This window comes from Microcaecilia unicolor, chromosome 11 (assembly GCF_901765095.1).
Source record: "Microcaecilia unicolor chromosome 11, aMicUni1.1, whole genome shotgun sequence".
In the NCBI taxonomy this organism is placed as follows: domain Eukaryota; kingdom Metazoa; phylum Chordata; class Amphibia; order Gymnophiona; family Siphonopidae; genus Microcaecilia; species Microcaecilia unicolor.
In genome coordinates this window covers 62,845,397-62,868,917 of record NC_044041.1, presented here as the reverse complement: position 1 = coordinate 62,868,917, position 23,521 = coordinate 62,845,397, and the positions used below count along the sequence as shown (strand labels likewise).

The window sequence follows — 23,521 nt, the reverse complement described above, 5'->3', positions numbered from 1 at the left end:
AGGAGTATAGCGTTGTGTTCCTAAAAACCAATCTCTTAAATGGCGTAGCTGACATGCTTGATTATATAATGTCAAATTCGGCATTCCCACTCCACCCAACCTCCAGTTACCGACTAAGTAAGAAAATCGGACTCTTGGTTTCTTTCCCTTCCAGCAAAACTTATAAGCCAGTGAATAAAATTTTTGCAAATCCTTCTTGCACAACCAAATTGGCAGCGTCTGCAACACATAAAGCCACCTAGGGAACAATACCATTTTAATCAGATTGATTCTTCCCACCTGTAGCCTCTTTAATGAAGCGCCTCTAACTTGGCTTCTTCCTTTGGTAGCCTAGGAACTTTGGCCTCACCAATGCTCTTGACTAACTTATTCAAATTCTCTCCAAACTACTTTCCTTTGAAGGATAGCTTACTCAGTTTTGTTTCAGATGCTACATCCATCAACTACACAGCCACATGGACCTCTGAGCTGCAACGCCAAGAGCCATGTTTTTAGTCAAATTTATGCAAATCCGAGCATCCACCAAGGAGGTGGTCCTCACTTCAAGCTTGGAGACTTCTGAACCATGAAGACTGACCCTTCTGCCAACCTGTGCAGGACTTTCACTGCCCAAACATACCCTAGCCACCAGATTCTGTAGATCACCACCTACACAGCCAGGATGAAAAGCTCTGTTTGAGAAGAACCTTCATTCTATGGAGGGTCCCTCAGTATTTCTCTGCCTTGCACAGGGATAATCTACTTTGCAGTGGTTTCTGAAGTAACATCCACCTTCAAGGGCCTCAATGCACCCTATCCTGCTCCAGGATTGAATAAAGCCTTACTATGGTCCTACTAACCTTGAACAGCAAGTCAAGAAAATTCCACTCCACTTGAATGATATTCCTAATAATCTTGACACATGGCAAAGAACCTAATGGGCTTTTGAATACCCTTCAGTAGAGGATCCACCTTACAGGTTTCTCCCTCAAACTCCTCTGTGAAATTCAGAACAGAAGACATCCAAGAGATTAGCTCCTGCAGTTCATTTTTATAGAAAACGCAGACTAAGAACACCTCTCCTGAGGGGCAAGTCCTCCATCCAGGAATCCTCTCCCAGATCCTCTACCAACAGCACCAACCCATCAACCATTTCCTCCTCCCAGTTTTTAGAAATGCTGGGACCCCCCCCCTCCCCCAGGCCATCTCCTGCAATACTACTACTATTTAACATTTCTAAAATGCTACCAGGGTTGCGCAGCGCTGTACAAACAACAAATGACAGTCCCTGCTCAAAGGAGCTTACAATCTAAAGGACAAAAAGTGCAGTCAATCAAGATTGAGGCAGTCTAGATTTCCTGGATAGAGGTACAATGGTTAGGTGCCGAAAGTGACATTGAAGAGGTGGACTTTGAGCAAGGATTTGAAGATGGGTAGGGAGGGGGTTTGGCGGTGGTGGAGAAGGGTACTGAGAGGAGGGATTTGTCCTGTGAGCGGCGGTTACGGTTAGGAGCGTAAGGGGAGATGAGGGTAGAGAGGTAGTGAGGGGCTGCAGATTGAGTGCATTTGTAAGTTAGTAGGAGAAGCTTGAACTGTATGCGGTACCTGATCAGAAGCCAGTGAAGTGACTTGAGGAGAGGGGTGATATGAGCATATCGGTCTAGGCGGAAGATAAGACGCGCAGCAGAGTTCTGAACGGATTGAAGGGGGGATAGATGGTTAAGTGGGAGGCCAGTGAGGAGTAGGTTGCAGTAGTCACCACAACTGACTGACCCCCAGACTTTGTACAATCACTAGAATGAAATCTGTGGGAACCAACACTCCCCTCAGAGGTTTCCCCCTCTTCACTAACACCTGTATACCCCTGTATACTCCAGCTCCGACTGATACTCTGGAGCAGGGACTGCCACCAAGATGATAGTGGTTCTTACCAAAGTTGGAGCTACTTTGTCAGAAATCTAACAGACACTCACAGCTTCTGTTTTTACTATGGTTGCCCTGTAAGGTTGCCAAATCAGCAGAAGATCCGGCTCCCCTGAATGCCCTTTACAGAACTAACAAGAAGCACTGGACCCATCTATACTACGGCATTCATATGTTTGACAGCACCAGGGTCCGTCACTACTCATGGTGCTCCTCTGCAGCAGATCAGAGACTCTTCACCATACTTCTCTTGCTGTCCAAAGGTTTCCCAGGGTGCAAAGACTGAAAACCAGGCCAACAAATTCCCTGGAAAAGTTGGTAAAGGGACAAAAGCTCTTGTGGGGAGTCAGTTTAAAGGAAAAAAAAGCCCCAAGACTTGTCACCTGCTGTCCCAAAAGGCACTCAAGGTTCCCCTTCCTACCCAGGGGAAGGGTAGCTGAGGCATACTGTGGCCCTCATCCCTAGCCAGGGAGGGAAGGATACCCTTGGGCAGAAGCGATCCCCATGGGCCTCAATCCCCAAATGTTAGCAATCCAAAGGAGAAAAAAAAATCAGATCTCCAAGAGGAAGGTGGCTTAGAATAGACTACTCCCCCCCCCCCCCCAACAGGATTACCAGTTTACCATGTCTGCATGGTACAGTTATAGGCTCACTCAAGTCAAAAGCTGGGTGTCTGCTGGTAGGAGTGCATAACCTAAATGCTTAGACTAGCTGTAAGGAACCGTAAGGAAATCAAATTGATTTTTACATTTCCTTCATACTGAATGTATTTGAGGAGAAAGAAAAGTGATAGAGGGGGAAAAGAAACTGAAGTTCTAAAAAAACCAAAACAGCGTGCGTACTTGCAGATAAACTTTTTCCTCTTTTACTCCAGAACACAAGAGAACTACAACACCTTACTGCAGATTTAAAACACCAAGCAGCCATGTTCTGGGCCAGACACAGTGTTCAAGTTTAAACCCTAAGTTCATTTTAAAATTCTTTTATTTGTTGGCAGCTCTGTAGGGCAGGTCTTACAACACTTCCTGCAAAAGCCTTCTGATTGTTCATCCACATCAAGCTTCCTAAGGTGGCAGACAAAGGACCCACCTATTTACCCCACACAAGATGGGTGTTCTCAAAGCCATTTTCTGTAGACTTCAAGTCAAGTCAAACAGGTATAGTGCAGCATTCATATATCCCTTAAGCATTTTAAAGTGGCTGCTTGGATAAAGAATGACAAATTGGATTTAAATTTAAGCTACATCAGCACCATGGAACCACTCCTCCCACATTACATAAAAAAAACAAAACAAAAAAAACCAAAACAAACTCACCTTTCAGAGAGGCAGTGCGACGTCGTGTTCGTTTTCGGCCCTTTTCGTCCTCCTCAAGGATTTTATCATCAAAGCCAATGAGCTCAATAGTTTCCGACTGGCTTGTAGGACCAGCAGAGAACCACTCTGGCTCTTCCTCTGTATATGAGTCATTGTGCCGACGCTCACTAAACACACGCTTACTATCCCCATACTCTCTCTGGTAAAGACGATACAAAGAAAACATATTAACCTGTAATTTTCAGGAAAGCCTGATGTTTTATGCTATTAGACAAAAAGGTTTCAAACCAAACTGCTTTGCTGATGGTATTTCGCAACACAGCCTCCATTTTTAATGAAACTTCACAAATGTTCTTAAGTTGTTTTTTTTTTAATTTTAGAGATTTACACTGGCACTTTACCAGAAGAGATCTAATAAAGTTTTAATAAAAGTTCACCATCCTGTGTTCCGCTTTCTTCTATTGCTGTTATAGACCATGGATTCTGCTTGCCTCTTCTGTTCTGATACTTACTGCATGTTAAAGCCAGCCAGCATGATTTAAAAAGCCACGATTGCTGCATAATGCAGGTAGAGGCCACTTGCGAGTAACAGGGGTAGAGCAAATGTATGACCAGCTTTAACAGCCAGTGTGCTGGTCAGCGCTGCATATTAATTGTCACAAATGCTAATAGTACAGAGGTGGAATTGTGCAGCTGCACTACTGGTTGTCTGATAGTACAGCCACCGTCCAAAACAGAGTAGACAAAGCCGTGACCCCCCCCCCCCCCCTCCCCCAAAATCTTACTCAGGGGTCTCCATGTAGGCTAATGATCTGAGACAAGCACAGTCCCCCTCTGCTCCTGTCCTGGCACTGCCCTGGGTTCTAAATGCCACAGTGAACCCTAGTGGTAGTACTGCAAGGCTATCACTATGGGTCATTACTACCATTTTGAATCTGGGGACTGCTCTGGTCTAAACTACCAGGGAGATCTCAAGTCCTTGGGGAAGAGGGAGGAGTTAGAGGGGAGTGGTCTGCGCTGCTGCCACAGGTTTATTTTGTCCCTTTGGCCCAGCACTGTGTCGCATGCTTTTGGCAGATAGCATATCTACCAATGCATATAATGCATGCCCTGTGCACTAAAGGCATGGCAGATGCTTGGCAAATCCCTTACATTTAACAAACCATTAACTGAGCAAAGTTACATGCAAAACATTTTAATCACACTTTTAGTAAAAGATCCTCCGCCAAAGTGTCCTCCATCAAGACTACACCATAAAAGTTGCCTCACATCCCTACTGCTCCCTTCCTCACTAAAAGCTTAAGACAGCATGTTTGTCCACTAATTCCCAGCCCAACAGCTTATTCCCAGCCCAACAGTTTTTACAGTAAGGTGATACCATATGATGTGTTTAGAAGAGGAGAAAAGCTAGTAAGTTTTAAGCTATTTCTCCTTTTACCCACCCCAGTACAAACTATTTCCCACCTCCAACACAACTCTGAAGCCAGGACAAAAAAAAAAAAAAAATCAAAGCCTCTCAATCACCTTTCTGCCTCAGCCCTACATTTGAAACCATTCACCCTTCCCCCACCAGCAGTTAGACTTACCCTGAACCGCTTGTCTTTGTAGTCCCTCTCTCGCTCTCTGTGGTCTCTTGAGTCCTTCTCACCTCCACGAGCATCCCGCTCAAAGCCCCTAGCTGAAACAATTCTCCCACTGCCAATTCTGCGTCCAACTCCTCTAACATTCTCATTCTCTTTGTTGTCCAATGGGCTCCCTGTACTGCGTGAACAAACAGCTGCAGTGACATGGCAGCCTCCTCCAAAGCTGCGTCTTTGTGGACTTAGAACAACATCAAGGTCATCCTCCTTTACCCGTTCTTTAGGATCTAGGAAGAGAGAAAAACTTTTACAATAAGGTGGTTTGATCATATAGGCTCAAACAGGGCAAAAGAAATCCTGAAGTCAGGGTCACCTGGGCACCTAAAATTCAGAAAAGAAACAAAAACAAAAGATAAAATAGTAACAATGATGAAAGTGAAATAATTTAAAGGAAGAATAGTCAATAGCCACTAAAAATGTTAACAATTCATGTTTTAAGTGCCCAAGATATGGCAAATGAAAGTTTCAGAACAATTTAAGAAGGAAGTCCTAGCAACAAGTTACACAGAAAAACAGCATATGAAAGGCTACAAGAATTTGATAGCAATGGGCCTGCAAGCAGTTAAAAAAAAATGCATGGCTGCCAGTGCTGTGAAGAAAGGTAGGTAAAAGCAGGTGTGGGAATTTCAAGACACCCCTGCATTATCATTCCAGCAGCCTGCCCTCTCACTTTATCCATTTTCTCCACACACAGCAAAAGAAGCAATTTTCAAAGAGGAGGGTGTGGGGGAAAGCTACAAGGGTACACATCCATTTGCTTAAGAAATCCTTTGCAAAACTGCTCATATACTCAAGACACAATAGCACACTAAACATGGCTCAGCAGGTGCAAGACAATGGGGCTCATTTTCAAAGCTCCATAATAACCTATGGAACTTTTTAAATCTAAGTGCTTTGAAAATACGCCTCAATGTGCACCAAACTGACAATTACCACTTATCCTCATCAAATGTTGATAGGGTTTGATCATGATTTTAATATTATTATTACTACATTTGTATCCCACATTTTCCCCACCTATTGGTAGGTTCAATGTGGCTTACATGGAACAGTGGGGAGAGTTACAATGGGGATGGATGCAAGGTAACAACTGGAATAACATAGGTGATTATATAAACTGCAAACTACATTCTGGGGAATTAAGTTGTTTAACTAATATATACTCCCTAGAGATAAGTTCCTAGACCTGGTGCATGCACAGTGGTTCCCATAAACATGAGAAAGCAGTGTGGCTCAGTTCTGTAAATAAGATAATAAGCACAACTCCTCCGGAAAGAGAAAGTGTTTCTACGACTAACAAACAGCTAACTTTTAGTGCACAGCCATTACAGGCAAGCTACTGGTTTTCTTCCTATAAGGAAAGATTCATCTCAGTTCCACACACAAAGGTCTATAGCCAATGGTGGTCTTCAACAATAAAGTAAAGCATAAAAAAAATCTGCCAACAGAACAACTTTTTGTTGTGATAGAAGCAACCACCCTTCCCCTCCAAAGAGACAATCCACAATGATCTGCAGAGTGTTGAGTTAAGGAGCTCCTTTTTGATCCTAATCTCAATAAGTCCTTGTGTCTGTCACATATTGTTGTTTTTTTTAATATACCTTGTAAATGATGGCAGATAGATTACTGGCTAAGCCTCGACTTCTCTTCGCCACACTGAACTCTCTCCTCAAGGTGCCTCCACCTCGCCCCTCACTATCTCACCAGACCCTAGCTGAGTTCTTCCACGACAAGGTTCAGAAGATAAAGCTCAAATTCTCTACCAAGCCACCCACAGCTCTCCCTCCACATGTCCATTCCCCTATCTCCCCAACCCCTCTGTCCGTTTCCTCCTTTCCTGAAGTCACTGGTGAAGAAACACCACATCTTCTCTCCTCCTCAAAACAAACTACCTATTCCTCTGATCCCATTCCTACCCGCCTTCTTAACACCACCTCTCCTACTCTCACCCCTTTTATCTGTCATATCCTCAACCTTTCACTTTTCACTGTGACTGTTCCTGATACCTTCAAACATGCTGTGGTCACACCGCTCCTGAAGCCTTCACTTGACTCTACCTGTCCTTCCAACTATCGACCCATCTCCCTCCTCCCCTTCCTCTCCAAGATACTTGAATGCGCCGTTCACCACCACTGTCTTGACTTTCTTTCATCTCAAGCTGTTCTTGACCTGCTGCAATCTGGCTTTCGCCCTCTTCATTCAACTGAAACGGCACTTACAAAAGTTTCCAACGACTTGTTACTGGCCAAATCCAAAGGTCTCTATTCTATCCTCATCCTTCTTGATCTATCAGCCGCTTTTGACACTGTTGATCACAGCCTACTCCTTGATATGCTGTCTTCACTTGGATTCCAGGGCTCTGTTAGTTCCTGGTTCTCCTCCTACCTCTCGCTTCGCACCTTTACTGTACACTGGTGGATCCTTTTCCACTTCTATCCCACTATCAATCGGTGTACCTCAGGGTTATGTTCTCGGTCCTCTCCTGTTCTCCATCTACACTTCTTCCCTTGGCTCTCTGATATCATCCCATGGCTTTCAATACCATCTCTACACTGACGACTCCCAGATCTACCTCTCTACCCCCAAAATCTCAACCAGCATCCAGACCAATGTTTCAGCCTGCCTATCTGAAATTGATGCCTCGATGTCTCAACGTCATCTGAAACTTAACATGGCCAAAACGGAGCTTCACATCTTTCCCCCTAAACCCACCTCTCCTCTCCCCCCTTTCTCTATTTCTGTGGATGGCACTCATTCTCCCTGCCTCATCAGCTCGTAACCTTGGGGGTCATCTTTGACTCCTCTCTCTCCTTCTCGGCTCACATTCAGCAGATTGCCAAAACCCGTCATTTCTCTCTCTATAACATCAGCAAAATCCATCCCTTCATCTCTGAGCACTCTACCAGAACCCTTGTCCACACTTTTATCACCTCTCGCCTAGATTATTGCAACCTGCTTCTCACCGGCTTCCCACTTAGCCATCTCTCTCCTCTTCAATCAGTCCAAAACTCTGCTGCGAGACTCATTTTCCGCCAGTCGCTATGCTCACATTAGCCCTCTCCTTATGTCACTTCACTGGCTCCCATCCGTTTCCGCATTCAATTCAAACTTCTCTTATTGACCTAGAAGTGCATTCACTCTGCCGCTCCCCAGTACCTCTCCACTCTTGTCTCTCCCTACACCCCCCCCCCTCGGGTACTCTGTTCTGTAGATAAATCTCTCGTCTGTCCCCTTTTCCTGTACTGCTAATTCCAGACTCCGTTCCTTTTATCTCTCTGCACCTCACGCCTGGAACAGACTTCCCGAGCCTGTACGTCTAGCCCCGTCTTTGCCCATTTTCAAGTCCAGACTAAAAGCCCACCTCTTTGACGCTGCTTTTGACTCTTAACCACTACTCACTTGCCCTGTCCTTTTATCCCCACCTCTTTATTCCCTTACCTCTTAGTTCTGTTTACTTATCTTATTTAGATTGTGAGCTCTTTGAGCAGGGACTGTCTTTTCGTGTATGGTGTACAGCGCTGCTTATGCCTTGTAGCGCTATAGAAGTGATAAGTAGTAGTAGTAAGCCAGTTGGTACAGTTGAAATCCTTCCTCTTACACAAATTCTCATATATAAAAATCAGCAGCAGCTTCTCCCATTCATTTTGCTCCATTTGTCAACCTTATTTGTATTGCTGCCCACTGACCCAGGATGTCTATATTATGCTACAGTACTAGCCTTCACCATTTTCACTGTTCTCCTCTCTCATTATTTATTGTTAACTGCTTTGACTTGTCTGACAAAAGCAGCGGTATATCAAATCCAATAAACAATAAATCTTGTTGGTGCAAAAGCTGCTAACAAGATGCGACATTAAAAATGTATCCAAAGGGTGCAGCCTGAGATTACAGAGGGTCAGTTTATGTAGAACCTTAGTACTTAAGTTCGTGTTTTTGAAACTATTCCCTGTGAAGTCTGAACCTCATTAAAAACACAGCTAGCCTGGAGAATGGAGCTCGAGACTCAGGGTTTCTACCTTCATACTAGTGAGAACTAAGTACTGATGTTACTTAGTAAATGAGATCAAGAGCTGCATGGTCCATCCAGTCTGCCAAGTCACACATTATCAAAACGTTACTGAACCAACACGCCAATAGTATTATTACCACATTTTACTCTCTAAGTTACACTATACTATGTCTTCCCCTCCCCCCCAATAAGTTCTACTATACAGTGTCTTCCCATCCCCCCACTAAAATATACAAGACCTGCACTCATACAATATGAACGTGGTATAAGAACATAAGATATACTTGCCATACTGGGACAGACCAAAAGGTCCATCAAGTCCAGTATCCTGTTTCCAACATTGGCCACAGGTACCTGGTAAGATCCCAAAGAGCAAAACAGATTTTATGAAGCTTATCCTAGAAATAAGCAGTGGATTTCCACAAGCCCATCTTAATGGCTTACTGACTTTCCTTTAGGAAATTATCCAAACTTTTTAAAACCATGCTAAACGAATTGCTTTTAGCACATTCTCTACCATCTTAGAGGTCCTTTTACTAAGGTGCGCCGAAAAATGGCCTGTGCTGGTGTAGATGCCTGTATTAGACGTGCGCAGGTCCATTTTTCAGCGTGCCTGCAAAAAAAAAAAAAAAAAAGCCTTTTTTGGCAGAAAATGGACATTGGGCAAAATAAAAAATGGCAGGCGTTCATTTTAGGTCAGATCTCACTGATACAAAGTGACCTAGCAGTAAAGTCTCACATGTTAACCAGGTGGTAATGTACAATGCTGTTAGCGCCTGGTAGTGCCGGACGCACACGGTAGTTCTAAATTGAAGTGTGTAGGACACGCGTATGCGCCTACATGGCTTAGTAAAAGGGCCCCTTATCACCACAAAATGCCACATCTAGAGAATATCTCATATTAACATTTTCCAAGTTGTAAAAACGTATCCATGTTAATTTTTCTTATCAAAGTTCCAATTACTGGAGTCGCCCTCAAAGCCCACTTCAGCCTATTCATCTTCTCACTTGTGGGACACAGACCATAAGAGTCTGTCCAGCACTGTCCTCATGTTCCAGCCACTAAAGTTGCTGTCTAAGCCCTTTCCAGTCCATCCTAAACCAGATTGCCATATATGAGACACAAACCGTACAAGTCTGCCCGGTATCGGCCCTAGTTCATCACAGCCGAAGTTCCCCTCTAAGCGTCACTCGACACATGCAGCCATTGTTTTTTATAACTTCCATTTTCTAATTAGAGATCCTCTGTGTTCATCCCATGGCTTTTTGAATTTTCACAGACAGTCACTGCTGGGCTCTTCCCTGCTCGGCCACACGGCTTTTTGAATTTTGTCACCATTTGTCTCTATCACCTCCTTTCTGTCTCTACCACAGACTTTCTGCATCTATGCTGTTAAAGCAAGGAGAAGGAGACAGCACTCAAAGAACTTGGTACTCAGTAGGCAAGAGGCTGGTGCAAGTGCAGCATACACTTCCACAGGAGGAACTGCTTCTATCCCCATGGAAACCTGGCAGGAACTGCTTCCATTCCAACGGGAATCCTGCGAACCCCATCCCCGTGCAGGTCTCTACGTCATAATAATGCATTCCAGGAGTTTAGTTACATTTTCAGTGAAGAAATATTTTCAGATTTGTTTTAAAAAATTTACTACTTAATAGCTTCATTGTGTGCCCCCCAAGTCCCTATATTTTTGCAAAGAGTAAAAAAAAAAAAAAAAAAAAAAAGGAAGCAAAAAAACCCTCCAAAATATTCATGTCAACCCATTCCACTCAGCATCATCTTACACCAGACTCTTTCCACCGTTGGTTTCCTCAGACTTCTGTATTATGCTGGAGAGGATGTAGATCTCAGGGTAATATGGGTCACATTTGGTGGTCCTGCCCAAAAGCAGTCGCCTTTTGGAAGTTCATCTGCTTTCAAATCTTGTGGATAACTGGACTGCGGATTCTGTGTGACCGGGAATTTTTTTTTTATTGAACAGAACTATCCCCAGATGTACGGCACATCAGACCTTGTTGGTACATCACTTGCTAAATGTAGCTATGCTCACCTTGGCGGCTGCTTGGAAGACGCAGGGAGTCCCACCTTTGACTAAGTGGAAATCTCGACTTTATACAGTATATAAAATGGTAAAAATACTAGAAGACAAAAATCTTTTAGAACTTGGAAAAAATATTTGGGGGTCTGTACGTAACCTGAGCCTTGTGGGCGAGTGAGACCTGAACTGGGGTTTCTTTAGGGGCTTATCTTCTCAGAGCTCTGGGGTTACTCACCCCTTTTTTTTTAAAGTGTTGGGGTTGTTTTTGGGTTGGTTTCTAAACAAACAAAAAAATGTATACAAATTAGAGGTTTTCTTAGCATTGAAACCGCATCGTCTTTCTGTTTAAGCAAGATGTACATTATACTGGCTTGTAATTTTCGTTGTGTATTAATAAAGACCTCGTAAAAAAAAAAAAAAAAAAAAAAAAAAAGAAAGAGATGGACTCAGCTGGGGAAAATTACGAGGGGGAGGAGGAGATGGCCAAATAAAGCTGATAATTTAAGCTTAACATTTAAGGGGTTTTTTTTTTTTATTTTTATTAAAAAGAAAATCTGAAGCATTTTGTGCCTTTTATGCTAAGCTGCACTCTTCTGAAATCACTGGTTGTTAAGAAAAGTATGGTAAAATTAGGTCTAACCTGATAATTTTCTTTCCTTTAGCCATAGCAGATGAATCCAGTAACTGGTAGCTTGTGTCCATCTACCAGCAGGTGGAGATAGAGATAAACTGAAGCAAGTGATACTGGACGACCAGCCCCTTCAGTAGCTAGTATATGTCTCATCAGAAAGCATGAAACAACAAAACAGCAAACCAAAACCTTCCACACCAACAGTGAACCAGACTAGGTGCAATTAAAAAAAAAACCCAAACGTTAACCAAGGGTGGACTGACAACACAGCCACACCACAAACAATCTGTTCCATTGAACACACGTTTTACTTCTCTGTTAAGTAGAGGAGTGTGGTAGCCGTGTTAGTCCACTCTTAAGGTTAATCAATAGAAATCAAACAAAATAAAACATGGAAAAGAAAATAAGATACCACCTTTTTTATTGGACATAACTTAATACATTTCTTGATCAGCTTTCGAAGAAGGGCAACCTTCGAAAGCTAATCAAGAAATGTATTAAGTTATGTCCAATAAAAAAGGTATCTTATTTTCTTTTCCATGTTTTATTTTGTTTGATTTCTATTGATAACTTCTCTGTTAAAAATTCTTCAGAACAACCTATACTGTCCAGGAACAGAACAAGTGAGAGACATGTAGCATGATGGATAAAATAAAGGAGGGATCCTAGATTCATCTGCTGCAGCTAAATGAAAGAAATCAAGACCTAATTTTACCTTCCTTAGCGCACGCAGCAGATGAATCCAGTAATTGGTGTGATGTATCAAAGCAACCCCTAAAGATGAATCAGATCTATTGGGAATGGGAATTATATACCGCCTTTCTGTGGTTTTTCTAACTACATTCAAAGCAGTTTACATATTATATACAGGTACTTATTTGTACCTGGGACAATGGAGGGTTAAGTGACTTGCCCAGAGTCACAAGGAGCTGCAGACTGAATTGAACCCAGTTCCCCAGGATCAGAGTCCGCTGCACTAATCACTAGGCTACTCCTCCACATCCACTCTAATGCTGTGAAAAAGAATGCAATGACGCCCAAGTAGCCACCCAACAGATTTCATCTAGGGACAGCACCGACATCTCTGTCCAAGAAGCGGACTGAGCCCTAGTAGAGTTGAGTACGCAACACCAGAGGAGGCACCCAACCAGCCAACACACAGTCCGAGGAAATCACATCCTTAATCCACTGGGCAACAGTAGCCTTCGAAGCAGCCTCACCCCGCTGGACACTGGAGAGAAGAACAAACTCACTGGACACCTGAAGGTAGCGGAGCAAATCATGCCGGACATCCAAGAGTCGAAGCATCCTAAATTCTGCAGGGAAATCCTCCTCCTGAAAAGCAGGAAGAAACATGGGCTGATCGATATGAAACGCCAAAACAATCTCCGGCAAACAGGAAGGCACCGTTCATAGAGTGACACCACACTTGCGACAAGAAAGCGCCTGCAATTCCGAGACTCTTCTAGCCAAAGCCACTAAAAATACACCTTCAAGGTAAGATCTTTCTCGGACATCTTGCGCAAGGGCTTGAAAGGGGCTCCCTGCAAAGCCTTAAGGACCAAATTAAAGTTCCAGTTCAGACAAAGCTGGCGTAGTGGGACAGCACTTTATAAAACCAGAATGCTACCGATGATTTTATGGTGAGAATACTAAAAGGAAACTTAAGACAATACAGGAATGTAAGACCTTTGAAGTCAGAATGATTAAATATTTTGACACCCACCAGACAGGACTTAAAGATCTGCGTTTTCTAGCCCATTATAAACCATAAAATTCTACTGCTTTGTCACACTTACCATCATGCATATTTCCCTGTCTCTTAATCTACCCCACCCTCATTCTGTGAGACTGTTTCACACACACACACATACATATATATAAGTGAATGATACATACCTGTAGTAGGTGTTCTCCGAGGACAGCAGGCTGATTGTTCTCACGACTGGGTGACGTCCGCGGCAGCCCCCACCAACCGGAAGAAGCTTCGCGGGCGGTCCGCACGCAGGGCACGCCCACCGCGCATGCGCGGCCGTCTTCCCGCCCGTGCGCGACCGTTCCCGCCAGTTGAATGACAAGCAAAAAGATGAAACGCAACTCCAAAGGGGAGGAGGGAGGGTAGGTGAGAACAATCAGCCTGCTGTCCTCGGAGAACACCTGCTACAGGTATGTATCATTCACTTTCTCCGAGGACAAGCAGGCTGCTTGTTCTCACGACTGGGGTATCCCTAGCTCTCAGGCTCACTCAAAACAAGAACCCAGGTCAATGGAACCTCGCAACGGCGAGGGCATAACAGAAATTGACCTACGAAGAACAACTAACTGAGAGTGCAGCCTGACCAGAATAAATTCGGGTCCTGGAGGGTGGAGTTGGATTTAAACCCCAAACAGATTCTGCAGCACCGACTGCCCGAACCGACTGTCGCGTCGGGTATCCTGCTGGAGGCAGTAATGCGATGTGAATGTGTGGACAGATGACCACGTCGCAGCCTTGCAGATCTCTTCAATAGTGGCTGACTTCAAGTGGGCCACTGACGCTGCCATGGCTCTAACACTATGAGCCGTGACATGACCCTCAAGAGCCAGCCCAGCCTGGGCGTAAGTGAAGGAAATGCAATCTGCTAGCCAATTGGAGATGGTGCGTTTCCCGACAGCGACCCCTAGCCTGTTAGGGTCGAAAGAAACAAACAATTGGGCAGACTGTCTGTGGGGCTGTGTCCGCTCCAAGTAGAAGGCCAATGCTCTCTTGCAGTCCAATGTGTGCAACTGACGTTCAGCAGGGCGGGTATGCGGCCTGGGGAAGAATGTTGGCAAGACAATTGACTGGTTAAGATGGAACTCCGACACCACCTTCGGCAGGAACTTTGGGTGGGTGCGGAGCACTACTCTGTTGTGATGAAATTTGGTATATGGAGCATGAGCTACCAGGGCTTGAAGCTCACTGACCCTACGAGCTGAAGTAACTGCCACCAAGGAAATGACCTTCCAGGTCAAGTACTTCAGATGGCAGGTATTCAGTGGCTCAAAAGGAGGTTTCATCAGCTGGGTGAGGACGACGTTGAGATCCCATGACACTGTAGGAGGCTTGATAGGAGGCTTTGACAAAAGCAAGCCTCTCATGAATCGGACGACTAAAGGCTCTCCAGAGATGGCTTTACCTTCCACACGATAATGGTAAGCACTAATCGCACTAAGGTGATTCCTTACTGAGTTGGTCTTGAGGCCAGACTCCGATAAGTGCAGAAGGTATTCAAGCAGGTTCTGTGCAGGGCAAGAACGAGGTTCTAGGGCCTTGCTCTCACACCAAACGACAAACCTCCTCCACTTGAAAAAGTAACTCTTTTTAGTGGAATCCTTCCTAGAGGCAAGCAAGACACGGGAGACACCCTCAGACAGACCCAACGCAGCGAAGTCTACGCCCTCAACATCCAGGCCGTGAGAGCCAGGGACTGAAGGTTGGGGTGCAGCAACGCTCCGTCGTTCTGCGAGATGAGAGTCGGAAAACACTCCAATCTCCACGGTTCTTCTGAGGACAACTCCAGAAGAAGAGGGAACCAGATCTGACGGGGCCAAAAGGGCGCTATCAGAATCATGGTGCCGTGGTCTTGCTTGAGCTTCAGTAAGGTCTTCCCCACCAAAGGTATGGGAGGATAAGCATACAGGAGGCCGGTCCCCCAATGGAGGAGAAAGGCATCCGACGCTAGCCTGCCGTGTGCCTGTAGTCGAACAGAACAGAGGCAGCTTGTGGTTGGTCTGAGAGGCGAAAAGGTCCACCGAGGGGGTGCCCCACTCTCGGAAGATCTTGCGTACCACTCTGGAATGAAGCGACCACTCGTGCGGTTGCATGACTCTGCTCAGTCTGTCGGCCAGACTGTTGTTTACACCTGCCAGGTATGTGGCTTGGAGGTGCATGGCGAACTGGCAAGCCCAACGCCACATCCCGACGGCTTCCTGACACAAGGGGCGAGATCCGGTGCCCCTCTGCTTGTTGGTGTAATACATTGCAACCTGATTGTCTGTCCGAATTTGGATAATTTGGTAGGACAGCCGATCTCTGAAAGCCTTCAGTGCGTTCCAGATCGCTCGGAGCTCCAGGAGGTTGATCTGCAGATCCTTTTCCTGGAGGGACCACAGACCCTGGGTGTGAAGCCCATCGACATGAGCTCCCCACCCCAGGCGAGATGCATCCGTCATCAGCACTTTCGTGGGCTGCGGAATTTGGAATGGACGTCCCAGGGTCAAATTGGTCCGGATGGTCCACCAGAGCAGTGAAGTGCGGCAGCTGGTGGAGTGAAAAAATTTTAACCTCCCTCCGACCGGCAGATCGTCCGGTACGGACACTTTGAGGGCGGCTATGTTCCCGTGGATCCAGTCAAAAGCCCGTCCCCGGCTTTTGCTGTGGAGGCGCAGGGGGCTGCTTAGGCGCACGCTGTTGACGAGAACGAGCGCGCTGGGGCTGTCCCTGTGCCTGACGAGGCCTTCGGGCCGGCTGGGTGTACCTATGCTTTGCAAAAGAATAGGGCACAGCCTGCCGGGCCCGGGAAAAACGTCCACCTGCTGAGGTGGATGCTGAAGGCGCCCGGTGGGAGAGCTTGTCGAGGGCGGTTTCCCGCTGATGCAGTTGGTCCACCAGCTGCTCGACCTTCTCACCAAAAATATTATCCCCCCCGGCAAGGGACGTCGGCCAGTCTCTGCTGGGTGCGGTTGTCCAGGTCAGAGGCACGCAGCCATGAGAGCCTGCGCATCACTATACCTTGGGCCGCAGCACGAGATGCCACGTCACAGGTGTCGTAGATACCCCTGGACAGGAACTTTCTGCACGCCTTCAGCTGCCTGACCACCTCCTGATAAGGCCTGGACTGCTCCGGCGGGAGCTTATCGACCAGGTCCGCCAGTTGCTTCACATTGTTCCGCATGTGGATGCTCGTATAGAGCTGGTACGACTGGATGCGGGTCACGAGCATGGAGGATTGGTAGGCCTTCCTCCCAAACGAGTCCAGAGTGCGAGACTCCCACCCTGGGGGCGCAGAGGCGGTATCCCTCGAACTCCGTGCCCTCTTGAGAGCAGAATCCACGACCGCCGAGTCATGGGGCAATTGGGGCCGCATTAACTCTGGGTCCGAGTGGATTCTGTACTGGGACTCTGCTTTCTTGAGAATGATGGGATTAGATAGCGGTCTCATCCAGTTCCGAAGCAGTGTCTCTTTGAGGACATTGTGCAACGGCACCGTGGAGGACTCTCTAGATGGTGATGGATAGTCGAGGACCTCGAGCATCTCAGCCCTCGGCTCATCCACAGAGACCACGGGGAAGGGAATGCAAATAGACATATCCCTTACAAAGGAGGCAAAGGAGAGGCTCTCAGGAGGCGAGAGCTTCCTCTGGTGAAGGCGTGGGGTCCGAGGGAAGACCCGCAGACTCCTCTGAGGAGAAATATCTGGGGTCTTCCTCTTCCCCCCACGAGGCCTCTTCCTCGGTATCGGACATAAGCTCATGTAGCTGAGTCCTTAACCGGGCCCGGCTCGACGTCGAGGCACCGAGGCCTCGGTGTCGTCGAGCGGTGGACTCCCACGCCGGAGGGGACGAAGCTCCCTCCATCGACGGGGACTCCACCTGCGAGGCGGTCGAGACCGGCGCCGCAAGCGGCGGCGGTGTCGACGGCCTCGGCACCGGGCTACAGCTCGCCGGCGCCACAGTCAACGGCGCCGAGGGCGCAAGCACCCCCAGCGCCGGCACAGCCTGGCGCATCAGCCCTTCCAGGATCCCCGGAAGGATGGCTCGGAGGCACTCGTCCAGGCCCGCTGCCGGGAAAGGCAGGGGGGCCGGTAGAGGTGTCTATGCCGGAAGCTGCTCGGGTCCAGGAGACTGCACCGAAGTGCTGGGACCCTGACGCGTCGGTACCTCCACTACCGAAGGGGATCTCTCCTCTCGACGCGGACGCTTCGGCGTCGACTCCTCGCCGGTACCGAGCGCCGGGTGCATCGAAGGCGACCGATGACGGTGCATCTTGGATTTCTTGCGGTGCCCTTCATCGGTGCCAGGTGGAATGGAGAAGGAGGAGGTCGATCCCCCTCGGTCTCGAGGAACCGGGTCAGACAGGGTTCGGTCCCGAGGGCCATGGGCCAAGGGCCAAGGGAGTGACCGGGGCCGATTGCCCACGCGGCCTCTCACCCCTACCCTCACCGGAGGACCGGCGGGCCGACGGGACCTGTGCTCCTGGGGTCAATGCCATCGGTGCCGATTTCTCGGGCCTCGATACCGGTACCGAAAAACCGGCCGTCGATACCGATGCCGTCGAGGTCGACGTCGAGGGGCCGGCGCAAGTTCCAAAAAGACGGTCCCGCAGAACTTGCCTCGCAACCGGAGTCCGTTTCCGGAGACCAAGACACAAAGAACACGACTTGATATTGTGCTCCGGCCCGAGGCACTGGAGGCACCAAGCGTGGGTGTCGGTCTGCAAGATCGGCCGGCCGCACCGACCACACTTCTTAAATCCACTCGGGACCTTCGAGGACATCGACGGAAAAATCGCGTCGGCGAAGTTAAAGTCGTCGATGGTGGCGGTAAATCACACCTCGAAAAATAATCGACCGCGCGGCCGCAACGCCCTCGCTAGAAAACGAGGGAAAATAAAGCGCGTGCTCTCTTTTTTTTTTTTTTTTTAAGGAAAAAAGAAAACTGGAGCGCGCGGCAACAGAAACAAAAAAAAAATAAAAATAAACGAATTCACGAAGAACGCGACGGTTTCTGGGGCTGACTAAGAGAGAGCGGCAGTCGCACGACTCTCTCCAGGCGCGGAAAAGAAAGGACTGGCGGGAACGGTCGCGCACGGGCGGGAAGACGGCCGCGCATGCGCGGTGGGCGTGCCCTGCGTGCGGACCGCCCGCGAAGCTTCTTCCGGTTGGTGGGGGCTGCCGCGGACGTCACCCAGTCGTGAGAACAAGCAGCCTGCTTGTCCTCGGAGAAATATATATATATATATATTATTTATCAACATTTGCTTATTTCTATCTGATGTAGGGCTACCTTCGAAAGCTAATTAAGTTACTCCAATTAAAAAAAAAAAAAAAGGTATTTTTTCTATGTTTTATTTCTATTGATTATCTGTGGAAGGAAACACCAGGATTAGGTGGAGTGACGATATTTACCTGTAAGCAGGTATTTTCCCTGAGGACAGCAGGCCTTATATTCTCACAAGTGGGTAACGCAGGCTGCATTGCGCGGTCCGGATCTCATGAAAAGCATAAGCTTTGTGGAGCGCAAGAAATGCTCTATCGTGCACGCGCAAGTACCTTCCCGCCCGTAGCATGAATGCAGTCACCTCAGTTGAGTAAAATAGCAAAAAAGGAAAAAATAATGGAGACAACTCCAAGGGGCAGTGGGAGGGATTGTGAGAATATGAAGCCTGCTGCCCTCGAAGAATACCTGCTACAGGTAAGTATCTTCACTTTCTCAGAGGACAAGCAGGCCTACCTATTCTCACAAGTAGGGAATCCCTAGCATCCAAGCTCACTACAATTAACATTGGAAAATTTGGCCTCGTAATAGTGAGGACAAATTCAGATAACAAGATGGCGGCTGACTAACGGGCTGACGAACCATTAGCTCCCGATGCCATCTCGGAGCTGTCGTTCAGTTACCAATTGGCTGTATGTTGGCTCGATTTTGTTTGCGCCTTTTTTGTTCGTTGCTACAGCGTCCTGATTTCACTCCCTTTCGCCAGTTTTGTTGCGGAAAATTGTGGGGAAGCTCCGGCTCGCATAGCTCATTTCCTGCGTGTCGGTGGGCCGGCTGTCAGCCCGATCACGTTGTCCCTGCTTGTGGCCAGTTCCGTTGATCTTGAGGGTCTTTGGGTAATCCGCCAGCGTTTGCTCGTCGATCGGCTCTTCATCGTCGGACCTGCGCCTGTTTTGGACCGGGGCGCCGTGTTTTGCGGTCTGTTTAGTTGGATCTGCTCACTGCCGACCAACTGCTGACACAGACTGAAGTTTCACAGGGGGCTTCGACAAAAGTAAACCTCTAATGAAGCAAACAACTAGAGGCTGTCCAGAGATGGGCTTACCTTCTACACAGCGATAAGCACTAATTGCACTAAGGTGAACCCTTACAGAGTTTGTCTTGGAGACCAGACTGATAGGTGTAAAAGGTATTCAAGCAGGATCTGTGTAAAGAAAGCAAGGGGATCTAGAGCCTTACTCACACCAGGTGGCAAACCTCCATTTGAAAGAGCAGCACCCCTTATTAGAACGATCAGAATCACAGTTCCGAGGTCTTGCTCAAGTTTCACCAAAGTTTTCCCTACTAGAGGTATGGGAGGATATGCATAAGGAAGACCGCCAATTGAGGAGAAAGGCATCTGATGCTAGTCCTTTGTGGGCCTGAAGCCTGGGAACAGAACTGAGGAACCTTGTGGTTAATGTCAATGAGATCTACCAAGGGGGTGCCCCACGCTTGAAAGATCTCACGGGCAACGCCCATATTGAGAGACCACTCATGAGGTTGCATTATCTTGCTCAGTCTGTTGGCCAGGCTGTTTTTGCCCACCAGATATGTGGCTCGAAGGAACATGCCATGCTGGTGAGCCCAATGCCATATCTGTATGGCCTCCTGACACAGATGGCAAGATCTAGTGCCCCCCTGCTTGTTGGTGTAATACATGGCAACTTGATTGTCCATCTGTTTGAATGAGCACAATTTGATGAGATAGCTGATCTCTGAAAGCCTTTAAAAGCATTCCAGGTCACCCAGAGCTCCAGGAGGTTGTTCTGAAGATTCATTTCCTGGGTAGGCCAAACACTTTGCGTGTGAAGCCTATCTACATAAGTTCTCCAGCCCAGGAGAGATACATCTGTCAGCTCCTTTTGTGGCTGAGAAATTTGGAATGGAAGTCTCTGTGTCAAATTGGATGAAATGGTCCACCACTGAAGGAAGAGTACAAGCTCCAGGGACACTTGGATGACATCTTCCAAGCTCCCCATGGCTTGACACCACTGAAGCTAGGGTCAACTGGGCTGATCTCATCTGAAGATGTGTCATGGATGTAGCATATACTGTGAAAGCCATGTGGCCCAATAATCTCAACATCTGCCGAGCCATGACCTGCAGAGAGGCTAAAACCCTGGAAGCAAGTGCAACAAGAGTGTCCGCTCTCATCTCCAGGAGTGTTTTCTTTTGCACAAGTACCTGGAATAGAATCCCCACCCTTTCCCACCTGGTGGAATGGGCTCGACTGCATGGACCTTCAGAAGGGCCAAGAATTCCTCTGGAAGTATCTGCCTGTGCTGAGAGCTGAACGAGTGAGTGCTCTGTGGGTAATTTGGAGGTTGCCGATACCAACTGAGGGTGTATCTGAGACGAACTATTTGAAGAATCCACTGGTCGTAAAATGTAAAAAATGTAAAATGAAAAAAATGTAAGTCTCCCCCCCCCCCCCCCCCGGCAAGTTGTCTGGGACAGACACTTACTGCAGCTATGCTTTGCTGGAGCCAGTCAAAAGCTCATCCCTTGCTTTGCCTGGGGAGCAGCAGGGGCCTTAGGCGCATGCTGTTGATGTGAACAAGCGCACTGGGGCTGAGCTTGAGCAGGCTGGTGAGCTGAAGGGTTGCACCTACACCTCTGTTATTAATAGAGAGGCCTCCTTGGCTTGCCAAAAGTCCTCCTAGCAGAGGAGGTAGATGCAGACGGTGCCCGGTGGGAGAGAGAGAAAGATGGTATCAATATGTTTCTTGATTTGGTTGTTGATCTCCTCAACCTTCTCTCCAAAAAGGTATCACTCCGGCATGGGGCATCCATCAACCACTGATGAACAGAATGTTTCAAGTAAGAAACACGCAGCCATGAGAGAGTCTGCGCATTGATATACTCCGGCCAGAGATCCTGGATGCCACATCAAAAGTATCGCAAATGCCACTGGCCAAGTACTACTGACACGCCTTCTGCTGCTTGGCCAACTGTAGGGAGCGTCTCAGCCAGATCCATCAACTTGCGCACCAAGTTTCGCAAGTAGCCATGCGCAAAGAGCTTGTAGGATTGTATTTTGGAGATGAGCAGAGGCCTGGAACATCTTCCCCCCCCCCCCCCCCCCCAAAGAATCCAGGGTTCTAGCTTCTCTACCAGGGGGCACTAAGGTATAGTCCCTGGCACTCTTGGCTCTTTTGAGAGCAGACTCCACCACCATGGAATTGTGAGGCAACTGAGGCTTATCAAATCCAGGTATGCTGTGGAAGTACATGGAATCGATGATCTTGGGCAGTACCGGGACTGACAGAGGGGACTCCCAATTATAAACAGGACTTCCTGGAGTACCTTATGGAGACAGTCAGTCACAGCCTCCCTAGGAGGCGATGTGTAGTCCAGCACCTCAGGCATCTTGGCACTGGGCCTGTCTTGAATGGTGTCAGCCATTTCCTTTACATCCTTTACAAAAGATGGAAATTAAAGGCTCTCCAGGAGAGACTCAGATAGAAGCCCATGAGGCTCGTCTCAGGAAGGGAAGGGAAGGGAAGGGAAATGGGACTTGATATACCGACTTTGAGGTTTTTTGTAACTACATTCAAAGCGGTTTACATATATTCAGGTACTTATTTTGAACCAGGGGCAATGGAGGGTTAAGCGACTTGCCCTGAGTCACAAGGAAAAGTATGTGGGATCTTCCTCCGACTCCCATGAGTTCTCCTTATCAGTGTCAGACAAAACCTCTCTATAGGAGAGAGACCGAGCCTGCTCTGAAGCAGAGGAGCCATGTCCGAGCAGTCTGTTCCCGTCTTGACTCCGGTGAAGACTCCTCCACCAATGTTGAGGGGGTTCCGGTGTTGGGGCCCGCACTGCAGGCTGAAAGCCAGGCGAGGCTGTAACAGGAAGCAGGGTAGGTGCAACCATACCTGGTGCCGAAGCACACTGTTGTACAAGGCCATTAAAAAAAGCTCAGGAAGAAAGGCCCGGGTGTGCTTGAGGGTCAACATCAGGAAAAGAAGGGGCTCCAGTCGAAAGACAAGTTACAGATCTGTTGGGGTCAATACTGGAGCCACTTGGTATCTGCTGGTAGAAGTGAACATCGGTACCTTCTGTATGGAGGGAGAGCGGTCCTCCCGGCACAGACACTTCTTGGATGACAAATCCCTCGACGCCCCGGAATTTGCAGCACCATGTGTCAAGGGGTAATCAATGATGATGTTTCTTGGCCTTAGCCCGAAGCTAGTCACCGAGGCTCCTCAATGCCGATGTCGAATGCTCACGTTGCCTCGGGGTTCGGTCTGACGATGGATGGGTCACTGAGGCTCTGCACAGCAGTAGTGTCATGGAACCCGGGATGGTGAGCTCTTGGACTGCAGCAGAGCTGGGGGAGCCAGACACTGAATGCAGACAGGATACAAGACATGGAAACAGACAGAGCACACAAGACAAGGTGGAACCAGAGCCTGGCTAAAGCAAAAACCAGAAACTGAGCTTAAAAGCAGGAACAAAAGGAAGGGCACATACAGGCCGCAAGGCCGAACTGGAATACACTCTTAACAGAGTCCAAGCATATGGGCCGCATGGCCAAACTGGAACCCACACGTACCAGAGGGAAGGGAAAAGAAACAGAACGGAATCTCTTCAGCAAATACTACTCAAGCAATGCACACACACTGCACTAAACAGAGCCACAAACAGGAAGTCAAAAGACCCTACACACAGGCACAAAGAAACAGAAGGGGAAAAGACAACCCCACTCAGGCTCACATAATAGAAACAAGAAAAATGTAACAGGGGAAACCACACAAGGAGGCTGCTCAGGGCTGTGCTAGTAGTCACAGCAACCCACTCAAACAGAAACCTCAGAGAGGACTCAAACAGAAAGCACACAACGTAGTAACTCAAGGCTGTGCCAAACAGCACTCAAGGATAAAGGGAAGCCACACAAGTCAGAAAAGAAGCAGAGCTCACAAGAGCCAAGTAACAGAAACTGCAGACAAAGGGTTACAGCAGGCAAAAGGGAAAGGCAG

The 23,521-nt window shown here is 47.7% G+C and overlaps 1 protein-coding gene across 1 annotated transcript in view; it reads right to left on the bottom strand.

Moving 5' to 3' along the window:
- Positions 1–23,521, bottom strand: part of EIF4ENIF1 (eukaryotic translation initiation factor 4E nuclear import factor 1) — a 229,477-nt gene that overhangs the window by 170,269 nt on the left and 35,687 nt on the right. Inside the window, 2 exon segments of the mRNA XM_030217483.1 lie at positions 3,219–3,417; positions 4,805–5,085. Of these exon segments, the coding sequence (XP_030073343.1) occupies positions 3,219–3,417; positions 4,805–5,085 (480 nt within the window).